We start from the raw sequence: 14994 nt of genomic DNA, 5'->3' as shown, positions 1-14994 counted from the left end.
CAAAGCTAAATGAGGAATATGCTGCATAAAGGGACTAAGTTAAAAGGGAATAGGAAAAAAATGCAAACTGTGGGATGTTTATGCCCTATAAGGGATGGATACCTGTGTTCCCAGCATCATCTTCCTGAGGAGCCGAGCATTACATGCTAAGTTCTCCTCTGCTGCATGCCTCCTGTCCTCAGGACCCACAGGTGAGTTTGATACCCGCTGGTACTACCCATAGGAAAATGTATGCACACATTACTTTAAGTCGATTTGGATTAAAGCGTCTGCTTAATATGTTCTAATATGTTCTAATGATGTATTATTATATGTCTTCAAACAAAGGTTGCATTCATTTCTGGAACGTGCTCAACGGTGGGAAATTATTGGCCAACTTCGAGGCAGTATGTGTTACCATGGCAACTTTCCATCTTCTCCTTTTTATGTTAAAACCTATGGATTTTTCTAGAAACCAGCAATAACACCATTTTATTACAGTACCTTTCCTGAACAAGCAATTATAAATTATTACTCAATGTGTATAAATGCTTTGGAATATATTAGTAATGGTAGTAAATGCTTAAAATGCATATTGTAATGCTAACATGTTATAAATGATAGGCTACTATTAATAAATAAGCACCATGCACAATATACAGTGGGGCAAAAAAGTATTTAGTCAGCCACCAATTGTGCAAGTTCTCCCACTTAAAAAAAGATGAGAGAGGCCTGTAATTTTCATCATAGGTACACTTCAACTATGACAGACAAAATGAGAAAAAAAAATCCAGAAAATCACATCTCATCTTCCACCATAATTTGCAAATAAATTCATTAAAAATCCTACAATGTGATTTTCTGGATTTTTTTTCTCATTTTGTCTGTCATAGTTGAAGTGTACCTATGATGAACATTACAGGCCTCTCTCATCTTTTTTAAGTGGGAGAACTTGCACAATTGGTGGCTGACTAAATACTTTTTTGCCCCACTGTATATATAAAATGTTTGAGGCTTTTTTGTGAACGTTTTGAACCAAGTGTAACTAAAGGAGTATGTTCTTCAGTCTAGGTTCCAGCAGCTGATCACTAAACTGGCAGTGACAAAGGAAGACACCTCACTGTATGCGGCTGATCAACTTGGCTATGTCTATGTTTATGACATAAAGACATACGCTCTTGGCTCAGAGAGAACCCCACCGAGAGGTAAGATTGTTTTTTCAACTCGTTAGAACAGGTCTCATAAGAAGAGATCAAAAGACAGCATGATTTATTTCGATCTATGAATTCAAAAAGTAAAAAGCAACTTTATTTATTCAGCTGAAAACTACTGGCGTGCCCATACTGGCAGCATCACTGGGTACGTGCAGCCCCTAATCGGGAACACCCTCTCAAACATAAACAAAATTGTGCTTCACATTTTGCTCATTTTGCTCACTCCCTCCCATCTTTTTACTATCTTGTCCAGGTTGCAGATTGTTGACGATGACCAAGTACTGCTCACCTCGTCTATAGACTGCACTGTGCGCCTGTGGAGTGCTGACGGAGAGTTCATAGGTAGGGTTAAAAATCACACAGGTCTTTTGTCCTGTTGTCTACTCCTACTCTGTATACAAGTTTTATGATTTATGTTTTAGGATTAATGTTCAGTAGATAGAGATATGTTTCGGGGATAGATGCTTCCCTTGTATAGATTATAATTACAAGGGCACAAGACGAGACCCAGATGCAGATTCAGGAGGCAGAAGGTTGGAGCCTTAGATGTTAATTAATCCAAAAAGGGGTAGGCAAGAGAATGGTCGTGTACAGACAGAAAGTCAAAACCAGTTCAGAGTCCAGTAGGTACCGAAGGGCAGGCATAATAGTCAGGCAGGCGGGAATGGAGTCCAGAAAACAGGCAAGGGTCAAAACCGGGAGGACTAGCAAAAGAGAATCGAAAAAGGAGTACGGGGAAAAAAACGCTGGTTGACTTGACAAATATACAAGACGAACTGGAACAGATAGACAGGAAACACAGGGATAAATACACTAGTACAGAGAGACAGGAAACACAGGGATAAATACACTGGGGGGAATAAGCGACACCTGGAGGGGGTGGAGACAATCACAGGAACAGATTAACCAGATCAGGTTGTGACAATAATTGCCAGTGTTATAATTATGGTATTTAGATCAGTTAAACACTACCTTCCTACTACAACTCCTCCTTTGTACTAACATCATCATGCACCTTTTTTCTAACTCTCAACACTGACCAATTTAAAGCAAAAATGATTGAAAGTAACTGAGTTAAAGTACAAATGGTTTCTCTCTTTCTATCTCTTTCTCCTTAGGGACGTTTGGGCAGCGGGACAATTGGAGCATCCACACCCCTTCCTCCTGGAAGCATCCTGCCGTTCCCTATGAGATCCTGATCGACCCTCTGAGTATGCCAGCTCACCGCATCCTGGAGGGAGAGACCAGAGTGTCCGATGTCAATAACGCTGACAACTCTGAGGCCACTAGCACCGAGCAAAAGGTGCGTAAAAAAAAAGGTTGTTTCCGAGCGTCTTCATCAACGCTGCCAGAGTGGAATGTTCAGGGCAAATGTGCATGTACAGGGCAGATTTGGAATCTCTCCCTCTCCTTTTGTTTCTATCCCAATTTCCTCTCTCTATATCATATTATTTTTCTCTCTGTCACTCGCTCTCCTCTCCTTCTCACCTACTCTCTGTCTGTCCCTCTCTCTCCCTCTCTATCTATCTCTCTCCCTCTAGCTCTCCCTACGTCAAAGTCTTCATCTCTCTTCCTTTCCCTCTCAACTTCTCTCTCTTGCTCCCCCTCTGTCAATATCCCCCTCCCTCTCTTCCTTTACCGCTCATCCTCCCTCACCCTCTCTCTCCCTCTAGCTCTCCCTACTTCAATCTCTTCATCAACTTCTCTCTCTTGCTCCCCCTCTGTCAATCTCCCCCTCCCTCTCTTCCTTTACCTCTCATCCTCCCTTCTCTCTCTTGCTCCCTCCCTCTCTCCCTCTATGTCTCTCTCTTGTCTCTCTCTATATGTTACTGATCTGCCTCTTTCGAAATGTAATTGCAGTCCAACTCGCCCAGCAAGCTTAGACACCCTCCACTGTCCTTCAGCGACACAGACATCATGGAGGAGATGAAAACCTCTTGTTACACAGAAGAACATGGGAAACGGTGAGTCAGCCACATTACACACATCATACAGTAAATAGTAGGCAAGCAGATACAGGTCTAGGCTCAGAACACGCCATGGGAATGAATACATTTCTGCCGGCAGTAAATTGTCTGCTATCTCTCACATTTCAGACTCCGACATGAAATATTCAAGCATACTAACAAGCCACCCAATCATGGCGGACCCAAGGCCTACCACACTCTCAAGTACTTTGATATCGTCGACACCCCAGCCACCTGCGAGAGGCCTGATCTTTCCCTGGCTGGCATAGATCCTTTCATGTCCAGCTTTGTGGAGCAGGAGTTGACTGAATTCCAATAAGATCCCAATTGTAACAGGAACTCAAACTGTGACCATAGGTCCTGTGCACCATGAACTCAACATGCTTCAAGGACAGAGGAGTTACAACACCATCACAAGTAATCAGAAGAGCTGAAATGTGAGCTGTTGCACAACTTTAAAGAGTTGCACAGTACTGGATTGATTAGGGGAGACCGGGGTTTGTTGTAACACTTTTTTACTAATTAGTGTATTTCTCAGCACCAGTATATCTTACAAGACTATTTTCAATAAGATTAAGACCAAGGTCTTGGGTTGAATTGGGGACCATTTATATCCTCTTATATTATTCCAACATGGAGTTATAAGCCATTAAACATTCTCTGTCCACTTGTGACAACCTGGGCCCAGATTTACAAAACACTTCTTACGCAAGAATGTAAGAAGCTTCTTAAGAAAAAAAAAGTAAATAAGATAGTTCGTAAGTGCAATTCCTCAACAATATCTTAAGATGTAATGATTTTCTTACGAACTTCTCAAATATCTATTTACAAATCTTCTTAACCTGTCTGGGAACGGAGTTCACAGCCAGTGAAATTGCAGGGCGCCAAATACAAATCAACAGACATCTCATGAATCAAATTTCCCAAACATACAAGTATTAGGCACCATTTTAAAGATAAAATTATCGTTAATCCAGCCACAGTGTCGGACTTCAAAAATGCTTTACAGCGAAAGCTCCACGAACGATTATGTTAGGTCACCACCAAGTCACAGAAAAACCCAGCCATTTTTCTAGCCAAAGAGAGGAGTCACAAAAAGCACAAATAGAGATAAAATTAATCACTAACCTGATGATCTTCATCAGATGACACTCATAGAACTTCATGTCACACAATAAATGTATGTTTTGTTCGATAAAGTGCATATTTATATCCAAAAATCTCATTTTACATTGGCGTGTTACGTTCAGTAGTTCCAAAATATGCAGTGATTTTGCAGAGAGCCACATCAATTCACAGAAATACTCATTATAAATGTTGATGAAAATTCAAGTGTTATGCATGGAACTTTAGATAAACTTCTCCTTAATGCAACCGCTGTGTCAGATTTTTTTTAACTTTACGTAAAAAGCATAATCTGAGTACAGCGCTCATAGCCCAAAACAGCCAAAATAAATATCCGCCATGTTGCGCAGTCAACATTAGTCTTAAATAGCGTTATAAATATTCACTTACCTTTGATCTTCATCAGAATGCACTCCCAGGAATCCCAGTTCCACAATAAATGTTTGATTTGTTCAAAAAAGTTCATAATTTATGTCCATATACCTCCTTTTGTTAGGGCGTTTGGTAAACAAATCCAAACGCGCGTGAAAGTCCAGCGGAAAGGTCGGACGAAAATTCCAAAATGTTATATTACTGGTCGTAGAAACATATCAAACTATGTATAGAATCAATCTTTCGGATGTTTTTATCATAAATGTTCAATAATGTTCCAACCGGAGAATTCCATTGTCTGTAGAAAAGCAATGGAACGAGAGCTACCTCTCATGTGAAATGCGTGTGACCATCACGTGACTGCTGGCAGACCTCTGACTCATTCCCCTCTCATTCAGCCCCCCTTCATAGTAGAAGCCTCAAACAATGTTCTAAAGACGGTTGACATCTAGTGGAAGCCTTAGGAAGTGCAACATAACCAATATCCCACCGTGTATTCGATAGGGGCTGAGTTCAAAAACTACAAACCTCAGATTTGGTTGTTTGGATTTTCTTCTCAGGTTTTTGCCTGCCATATGAGTTCTGTTATACTCACAGACATCATTCAAACAGTTTTAGAAACTTCAGAGTGTTTTCTATCCAATACTAATAATAATATGCATATATTAGCATCTGGGACTGAGTAGGAGGCAGTTTACTCTGGGCACGCTATTCATCCGGATGTGAAAATACTGCCCCCTATCCCTAAGAGGTTTTAAGATGTTTGTTGCTAGGCTACCGTTTTAGCTAGCTATCAATGACAATCATGTTAGCATATTTGTTACTGAGATTACTGTTCTAAAACATGTTCTTGGGTTTAAAATAATCAATACTGAATCTTTCAGATAAAGTTTGAGTAAATTAAACATGTTCAATTCCTTTCATAAGCTTTTCTCTCACTGCACTGAATTTAATACAAGGGTTTAGCTATCTTAGAATTTAGAACATTTCCAAGAACCTTATTTTCTAGAATCAAATTTCTTCTTAACTTTTTGCTTAAGGGGTTCCGCTAGCTGGACAACTTCCGGTGAAACTGGAGGGCGCGTAATTCAAATAAATTCAAATAAATATTATGGATTATAAACATTTAGGTAGATATAAGTGTCTTATATCGGCTGAAAGCTTAAATTCTTGTTAATCTAACTGCACTGTCCGATTTACAGTAGCTATTACAGCGAAAACATGCCATGCGATTTTGTGGATGGCGCCCCAAGTCAAAATATTTTTCCACCGGCACAGGTTTCATGCATTCATATATAAAGATGAAATATTCACTTACTTTTTGCTATAACATGTAGTGTCATTTTGTTAGATAAAATCCTTCTTTATATCCCAAAAAGTCTGTTTAGTTGGTGCCATCGATTTGAGTAACCCACTTGTTCAACTTGCAGAGAAAGGAATCTGAAAATCTACCCCTAAACTTTGTTTCAACAAGTCAAAATACATTTCTATTTACTCCTCAGATACCCTAAAATGTAATCAAACTATAATATTTATTTCGGAAAGAAGTATGTTCAATAGGAAACTGATTTTAACAGGTGCGTAATTCCTTCGTGGTGAGCGCAAACACGGATTTCCAAGACTGTGTCCTTCTACTAAAACTGTTATTTCTTCCCCCATGGTTTTGTGCGTGTTTGTTCATTGTAAGTTGGTCTGTATTTGTGAGCTTGATTATTTTCCTTCTTGGAATATTTGTTGTTTTGAGTAAAGTTACGTGAATGACTCATCTCTGTGTCCTGCGCCTGATAAAAGTTCTAAAAATAAAATAAAAAAACAATCTGTACAAATTGCCAGACAATAACAAACTTTCTCCACTTTGAGAAATAGGCTTCAGTCCATCAGGCCGTTCTTTTCCTTACCTGCCACATCTAGACGCCTTACAGGGCCTGAGCTACAGGCAGTTTACTTTGGGCACGTCATTGAGGCGGAAATTGAGAAAAAAGGGGTCTAGCCCTGAGAAACATAAGAAATCGCCCAAGAAAATTTCCCAAAACCTTTTCGAAGAATAGCAACTTTGCTTAACTTTCTTCTTAAATCTATAGTTAAGGAAAAAGTGTAATTTAAGAAGAAATGTCTTTTTACAAAGGTTTTGTGAATCATCCTGGGGTTGGTTGTCACACAGTATGGGGTTGGTTGTAACAGTGTTTACTATTTGTTTTTCAGCAACAATCTAACCAATTGACAAAGTTTTGAAAAAAGTAAAGCCTTTATTTATTGAACGTTATTTATGTCTAGCATAATACAAATAAATAAGTAAAAATAAATTCAACATAGTTATATTTGCTTTGACATTGTAGTTCTTACTCAACCCAAATCGTCATATCAATGCTTAATTTAACAAACAACAATAAACATATGATATTTGGATGAAAATGTCATATTTTGATGAAGTGAAAAAAGTAAAGCTGTGAACAGTTGTGTTCAGTCAATTTTATGTTGAAAATAAGGAGTGTGTATGAATGTTGCTGACTCTCAGTCGGAGTCGCATGACTCACAGTTTTGACAAGCAGGTCCGGACCGGACCAAATCTGAACCAATCATAGACATATGTTTGGACAGCACTGTATACAGTAGAGTACAGTAAAGAAAAGTAGTCTAGTCAGTACAGTAGAGTACAGTAGCGTACAGTAGAGTATACAGTGCCTTGCAAAAGTATTCATCCCCTTCATCCCCCGTTTTTCCTATTTTTTTGCATTACAACCTGTAAGTTAATTGGATTTTTATTTGGATTTCATGTAATGGACATACACAAAATTGTCCAAATTGGTGAAGTGAAATGAAAAAAATTACTTGTTAAAAAAAAAGAAAGTAAAATGGAAAAGTGATGCGTGCATATATGTATTCACCCCCTGTGGAAAAGTACAGATCAGGGTTGGGTTATAAAAAAATATCAGAAACTTTGAACATCCCACGGAGCACTATTAAATTCATTATTCAAAAATGGAAAGAATATGGCACCACAACAAACCTGCCAAAACTCATGGACCAGGTAAGGAGGGCATTAATCAGAGAAGCAACAAAGAGACCAAAGATAACCCTGAAGGAGCTGCAAAGCTCCACAGCGGAGATTGGAGTATCTGCCCATAGGACCACTATAAACCATACACTCCACTGAGCTGGGCTTTACGGAAGAGTGTCCAGAAAAAATCCATTACTTAAAGAAAAAAATAAGCAAATATGTTTGGTGTTCGCCAAAAGGCATGTGGGAGACTCCACAAACATATGGTAGAAGGTACTCTGGTCAGATGAGACTAAATGAGACTAAAATGTAGCTTTTTTGGCCATCAAGGAAAACAATATGTCTGGCACAAACACCTCTCATCACCCCGAGAACCCTATCCCATGAAGCATGGTGGTGGCAGCCTCACGCTGTGGGGATGTTTTTAATCGGCAAGGACTGAGAAACTGGTCAGAATTGAAGGAACGACAGATGGCGCTAAATACAGGGAAATTATTGAGGGAAACCAGTTTCAGTCTTCCAGAGATTTGAGACTGGGACTACATTTTAATACTTTCTTCGTACTGGTCTCCCGTGGGAATCAAATCCACAAATATGGCGCTGCAAGTGCTGTGCACTACCAACTGAGCTCTACCGGACATTAAATATTAGTTCATATTTTATTTCATTGCACTAATGCTAGTGACCAATTGCACTCATGCTAATTAGTAACTTCCTTCAAACTGTAGATATAAATAACTAATTAAAATCCAAAATTGAAGTGTTTCAGATACAGTATACAACTGCTACAATAAAGCAGCATTAAGCAGTCTCACAAAGTAGGGCACAAAGTAATTTTGAACAGTATGTAATCTTGTTTACAGAAAAAGCTACTAAACTGGTTCATATTTGAAGTATAAATGTATTTTATAACATATCCAACAAACACTATATATACCAAGGTATGTGGACACCTCTTCAAATTAGTGGATTCGGCAATTTCAGCCACACACGTTGCTGACAGGTGTATAAAATTGAGCACACGGCCATGCAATCTCCATAGACAAACAGTGTCAGTAGAATGGCCTTACTGAAGAGCTCAGTTACTTTCAATGTGGCACCGTCAAAGGATGCCACATTTCCAACAAGTCAGTTCATCAAATTTCTGCCCTGCTAGAACTGCCCCGGTCAACTGTAAGTGCTGTTACTGTGAAGTGGAAACATCTAGGCTCAGCAATGGCTCAGCCGCGAAGTGGTAGGCCACACAAGATCACAGAAAGGGACCAGCGAGTGCTGAAGAAGCAAGCGTAAAAATCGTCAGTCCTCGGTTGCAACACCCATTACCTAATTCCAAACTGTAAAGTTTGATGGAGGAGGAATAAGGGTCTGGGGCTGTTTTTCATGGTTCGGGCTAGACCCCTTCCAGTGAAGGGAAATCTTAACGCTACAGCATACAATGACATTCCTGATAATTCTGTGCTTCTAACTTTGTTGCAACAGTTTGAGGAATGCCCTTTCCTGTTTCTTCTTCAGTGTGGAAGAACTTGACTGGTCTGCACAGAGCCCTGACCTTAACCCCACCGAACACCTTTGGGATGAATTGTAACGCCGACTGCGAGCCAGGTCTAATCACCCAACATCAGTGCCCGACTTTATTAATGCTCTTGTGGCTAATGTTCCATATCAGCAATGTTCCAACATCTAGTGGAAAGCCTTCCCAGGAGAGTGGAGGCTGTTGAAGAGCGTGGAGGCTGTTCTTGCTGAGAGCTCCTGCAACATCCTGGGTCTCCTCTCAGCTTTCGGGTATGTGTCTTCCACAGGCACACCCACTTTCTGCAAAAAGAGAGAGAGAGAGAGCGAGAGAGAGAGAGAGAGAGCGAGAGCGAGAGCGAGAGCGAGAGCGAGAGCGAGAGCGAGAGCGAGAGAGAGAGAGAGAGAGAGAGAATTTGATTAAATGTTTTACATCGCTGCTTTTGGAGTCATTCAGTGATCCATCGTATGACTCGGTACAGAAGCAGCCAATTAGTGATTGCTCTCTGCATTAAGTCCATCAAGGGATTTGGAGAGAATGGTTCTAATAAGTCAAATTACTTATCATCCACTGATGCCCTGTGATGGCCATGCCTAATACCGCCAGATGCCAGCTTAATGCAGGTCAATTAAAACACACTGTATTTACATTGACTGCTAATGAGCGAGAGGAATGTAGTCAGCTAGACAATAACGCTTGCATAAATGTTTTTCGGTTCAGGTAAATTTGATCAAATTAATTGACAATCAAAACATGCCAAGGCAATTAGTAGAAGGAATCTGGGGCACATCGTTAATTGGTTCCAAACAGATGTGCTTATGTGTTGGTAAATGTCGACTAATGATGTCCTACTTGTAGTTGAGCCAGCTTGTCCATATAGGTCCGTTTGTCCTCGTCCTCTCCTTCGTACAGGCAGTTAGTTATCTGTCACAGTCAGCAGCTCTGAGAGTCCCTTTAGCTCCTGAAAAATTTAAACAAACGTGCGATCGCTTCTCTTGGCAAAGAATCTACTACAACCTCTACTAATGTCTATGTTACAGCAAGTTTAATCTGAAATAAGGTTTTGTACAGATAGATTCAGTCTTGTGGATATTGAATGTTTGTAAGGCCAAGTACCATTCTGGTGCATTTCTTAATTTTTTTGAAGAGTGGATTGGGACTTCCTACTAGTGTTAATACTGATAATGTTGGTACTGATAGTGTTACAATACTTCAGTGCTCAAGAACATCAGATGGGCCCTGTCGTGCCAAATAATGTCCTCTAGTCAAAAAGTGTCCCCTCCCTGCGTCACATTGGGATTCGATAAACTATTAGCATCTGTTGCTATATCAACGGTGTTGTGACCTAATGATTTGAATTTCGGAGATCATTACAGCCTACATGACGTTCATCCCCGCTATGCAAACAAGGCTGGTTTTCCACAACAATTCAAACAAGCTGTTTGTAGCTAATAAGATGAAAACGTTACTTCAAACTTAATTGCACTTCATACAATAACAGCTAGCTAGCTAGCTAACACTAGCTATATAAAACTGACTGGTTAGCTGGCTAGCTAGCTGGCTAGCTGACTAGGCAGGCTGAGATAAATACAGTGCTTTCAGAAAGTATTCAGACCCCTTGACTTTTTTCAAATGCTGTTACATTACAGCCTTTTTCTAAAATAAAATATATACACACAATACCCCATAATGACAAAGGAAAAACAGTTTACATTTTTTGGGGCAAATGTATTAAAAGGAAAAAGACCCTTTGCTACGAGTCTCAAAATTGAGCTCAGGTTCACCCGGTTTCCATTGATCATCCTTGAGAGTCCACCTGTGGTATATTCAATTGATTGGACATAATTTGGAAAGGCACACACCTGTCAATATATGGTCCCACAGTTGACAGTGCATGTCAGAGCCAAAACCAAGCCGTGAGGTCGAAGGAATTGTCCGTAGAGCTCCATGACAGGATTGTGTCGAGGCACAGATCTGGGGAAGGGAACACAGTGGCCTCCATCCTTCTTAAATGTAAGAAGTGTGAACCATTAAGACTCTTCCTAGAGCAGGCCGCCCAGGGGAGAAATCAGGGGAGATGAGCCTTGGTCAGGGAGGTGACCAATAACCTGATGGCCACTCTGACAGAGCTCTAGAGTTTTCTCTGTGGAGATGGGAGAACCTTCCAGAAGGACAACCATCTCTGCAGCACTCCACCAATCAGGCCTTTATGGTAGAGTGGCCAGACAGAAGCCACTCCTCAGTAAAAAGGCACATGACAGCGTGCTTGAAGTTTGCCACAAGGCACCAAGATTCTCTGGTCTGATGAAACCAAGATTGAACTCTTTGGCCTAAATGCCAAGCGTCACATCTGGAAGAAACCTGGCACCATCCCAATGGTGAAGCATGGTAGTGGCAGCATCATGCTGTGGGGTTGTTTTTCAGTGGAAGGGACTGGGAGACTAGTCAGGACTGAGGCAAAGTTGAACAGAGCAAAGTACAAAGAGATCCTTGATAAAAACCTGCTCCAGATCACTCAGGACCTCAGACTGGGGCGAAGGTTCACCTTCCAACAGGACAACGACCCTAAGCACACAGCCAAGACAACGCAGGAGTGGCTTCGGGACAAGTCTCTGAATGTCCTTGAGTGGCCCATCAAGAGGCTGAACCTGATTGAACATCTCTGGAGAGACCTGAATATAGCTGGGGGGCAACACTCCCCATCCAACCTGACAGAGCTTGAGAGGATCTGCAGAGAAGACTGGGAGAAACTCCCCAAATACAGGTGTGCCAAGCTTGTAGCGTCATACCCAAGAAGACTCAAGGTTGTAATTGCTGCCAAAGGTGCTTCAACAATGTACTGAGTTATGGGTCTGAATACTTATGTAAATGTGATATTTAAAAAAAATCATCCTTCATGACTGCTACCAGGTAAAACAGAGCCAAGCAACCAGCAGACAGTAGCAACGGATGCTTTGGTTCATTACGTAGGCCAGTCACAACTTAGCAATTTCGACAGCCCTAGCAACGGAAGCTAGAACTCATTGAATCCCATTGTGACACTGGGGGGACACTTTTTGGCCAGGAGTCACTATTTGGCATGACAGGCCCCTCCAGTTTATGTCTGAGGTAGTACACATATTCCTCCACAGTAGTACTCCATATTCCTTGCACCTTTCTCTCTGCAGCTGGTCTTGTATGATCATTTTCCCCCGGCAGCATTCAAAACCAGGTGTTACTCATCCCAGCAATGTCCAAAGTCAATGTTTGCTGTACATGTGAAACACTAACAGACACAACAGAAGAACAAATTAATCAAAATGATTATATAGATGTGATTGGTTAAATTTTACCCTACAGAACACTTCTGTATATCAGTGGACAGTTTTTGTTTTCCACCATTTCCTTTTTTTCTGTCAACTGTTTTTGTTATGGGAGATAGATGGAAACACACATAGGAGTAGGGGGATTTGTAAGAAAACTAAACTAAACTCTCTCCTCAGAAGGCACACAGTCGGGTTGGCTGGACCTCTTTGTCTACCACATGCTGGATATGCCTGCTGTTCGTTGTGTGTATTTAGTCCTAGAAGCACAGTCCCCTGGGAACTAGCTATGACATTTCAGCACATTACCAGCAGGCAAAACTGGTTGAAATTACATAAATTGTCTGAAATTACATACATTGTTTGAAATGACATGATGGTTACATCATTTCAACCAGTTTGGACCAATTCTGCCCAGGGGGTTTTTATATTTTGTCCACAATTAAAAGTCATGGCTCTCTAAAGATCAAGTATAGCATTATGCCTACAGGGTCCGATTGACCTTCATTAAACTGTAGCTTATTTCTGCTGTTATTGCCAAGGCTTTAGCTCAACTGGCTAACACACTCAAGGGACCTGGATTCGAAGCCAGTCAGTCACACTGACGGTGCATTTCCACTGGCAAGCTTTGTACCAGTGTCACCAGTGTTTTGTGTTTCCACCTCTGAGTCCTGGCCCCAAAGAAGTCCAAATGTCTTGGGCCATGGACCTACCCTGACATGGGGCCCAGAGAGGATGTAGTACCGGTCATCCAGGTCTTCTGATAGGTACTGGGGGCTGCTCCACTGCTCTAGGACATTCTTCTTAGGTTCAGACTCCAGGATCTTGCTTGCAAGGTTAGGGGTCCATTTGTTTTTCAATTCAGTAAATTTCAGGAACTTAATTAAAATTCAATGAATGAACTGGGGGTTAAACATTGTTTAATTCATGAAGGGAATTTCCTGAATTGAAAAGTGAATTGACCACACCAACCGTGATCACCGGATACAGCTGCCGAGGACACATACCCACTATAACATTTGTCATCACTTGGACTCTCTCACCTTCACTTTATAATAGATTTCAAAATTGCACTTTGAAGTAAAAAACTACACTACTGTACAATGAAATCACATGATCATGTTATGTTTACCAATCTTTGCCTCTGGTTAGGGCAGAGAAGCTGGGTCTACATAAAAAGCTTCTATTACTGAAGGATTCTTCCTTTATATAACGTGATCACTTGGAGAAAGGAAGGGGAGGGTTTTTTCCAAACACCTCATGATATCTGGAGATTAATATAACACATACCAGCATCTGTTAGGAACAGATTTCCAACCATTTCTGAATCTGTACCATACGGAGCATGTAAAACAAAAACATTTCAATATTGAGACCAATCATTTTCTGAGACACGGATATGTATTTCTGAGTAACTTGCTTACAATGTTCACTCATCACACTCAGTGCTCAAGGAGAGCAATATCGGGAAAGGGATGACATCACTGATGGAGAACTCACGCACACTAATTGCAGGTGAGTGCATAGCACACCCAAAATATAAGCTTGTTTTAAGTCATTCAGCAGACACTCTTATCCAGATCGACTTACAGGAGAAATTATGGTTAAGTTCCTTTCTCAAGGGCACGTCACCTAGTCGTAACCTTACAGTTACATGGTGCAATGTAGCTAGCTACCTAGCCATCCCAGAGAGAGCATTTCTGGTCACAACTTGCAGACTTGTTTAAGTGCTTCTGTGTTTTTTGTTGCTAACCTTACTTTGCTACCTGACAACTTTACGTTTTTTACTAAGCGTCCGGGTTAGAGTCCTGCTCCTTGAAAGCGGCAGCTCTACCCTTTAGCTCAGTGTGGATGTTGCCTGTAATCCATGGCTTCTGGTTGGGGTATGTACATATGGTCACTGTGGGGACGACGTCATCAATGCACTTATTGATGAATCTTATTGATGTCAGTGTCAATGTCAAAATGTCAGTGTCAAATTCCACTGACTGATGCCATAGGAAGAATCCTGGAACATATTCCAGTCTGTGCTAGCAAAACAGTCCTGTAGCTTAGCATCTGCGTCATCTGACCCGTTCTGTATTGAGCGAGTCTCTGATTCTTCCTGCTTTCGTTTTTGCTTGTAAGCAGGTATCAGGAGGATAGAGTTATGGTCAGATTTTGGTATTTGGTATTTTATTCGGATCCCCAATATCTGTTGGAAAAGCAGCAGCTACTCTTCCTGGGTTCCACACAAATAAGTTATCTATATAATACTGTACTTTTTCTTGAATTTGTTCTGGATTTGGGGACTATGAAAAGACCCGTGGTGGCATGTCTGGTGGGATAAGTGTGTTTGTCAGAGCTGTGTGCAAATTGACTATGCAAACAATTTGGGATTTTAACACATTGTTTCACATAAAAGAAGAAGTGATGCAGTCAGTCTCTCCTCAACTCTTAGCCAAGAGAGACTGGCATGCATAGTATTTATATTCTGGGCCAGCTGCAGCTTAACTAGGGCTTTCCTTGCACCATTGGACCACACGAC

General features: G+C 40.9%; 1 protein-coding gene across 1 annotated transcript in view; it reads left to right on the top strand.

Moving 5' to 3' along the window:
* The window catches only part of wdr95 (WD40 repeat domain 95), a 35257-nt gene extending 28297 nt beyond the window's left edge, over nt 1-6960 (top strand). Inside the window, exons 23-30 of the mRNA XM_090224187.1 lie at nt 93-191; nt 328-386; nt 1046-1184; nt 1299-1338; nt 1447-1535; nt 2312-2496; nt 3054-3157; nt 3290-6960. Of these exons, the coding sequence (XP_090080313.1) occupies nt 93-191; nt 328-386; nt 1046-1184; nt 1299-1338; nt 1447-1535; nt 2312-2496; nt 3054-3157; nt 3290-3479 (905 nt within the window). The 3' untranslated portion in view covers nt 3480-6960. The remainder of the gene's footprint in view (nt 1-92; nt 192-327; nt 387-1045; nt 1185-1298; nt 1339-1446; nt 1536-2311; nt 2497-3053; nt 3158-3289) is intronic.
* Nucleotides 6961-14994: the final 8034 nt, after the last annotated feature.

This window comes from Oncorhynchus mykiss, chromosome 27 (assembly GCF_057628025.1).
Source record: "Oncorhynchus mykiss isolate SJ-2025 chromosome 27, ASM5762802v1, whole genome shotgun sequence".
NCBI classification, from domain to species: Eukaryota; Metazoa; Chordata; class Actinopteri; order Salmoniformes; family Salmonidae; genus Oncorhynchus; species Oncorhynchus mykiss.
Note: the sequence above shows the minus strand (reverse complement) of the source record. Positions and strands in the feature narration are given on the sequence as shown.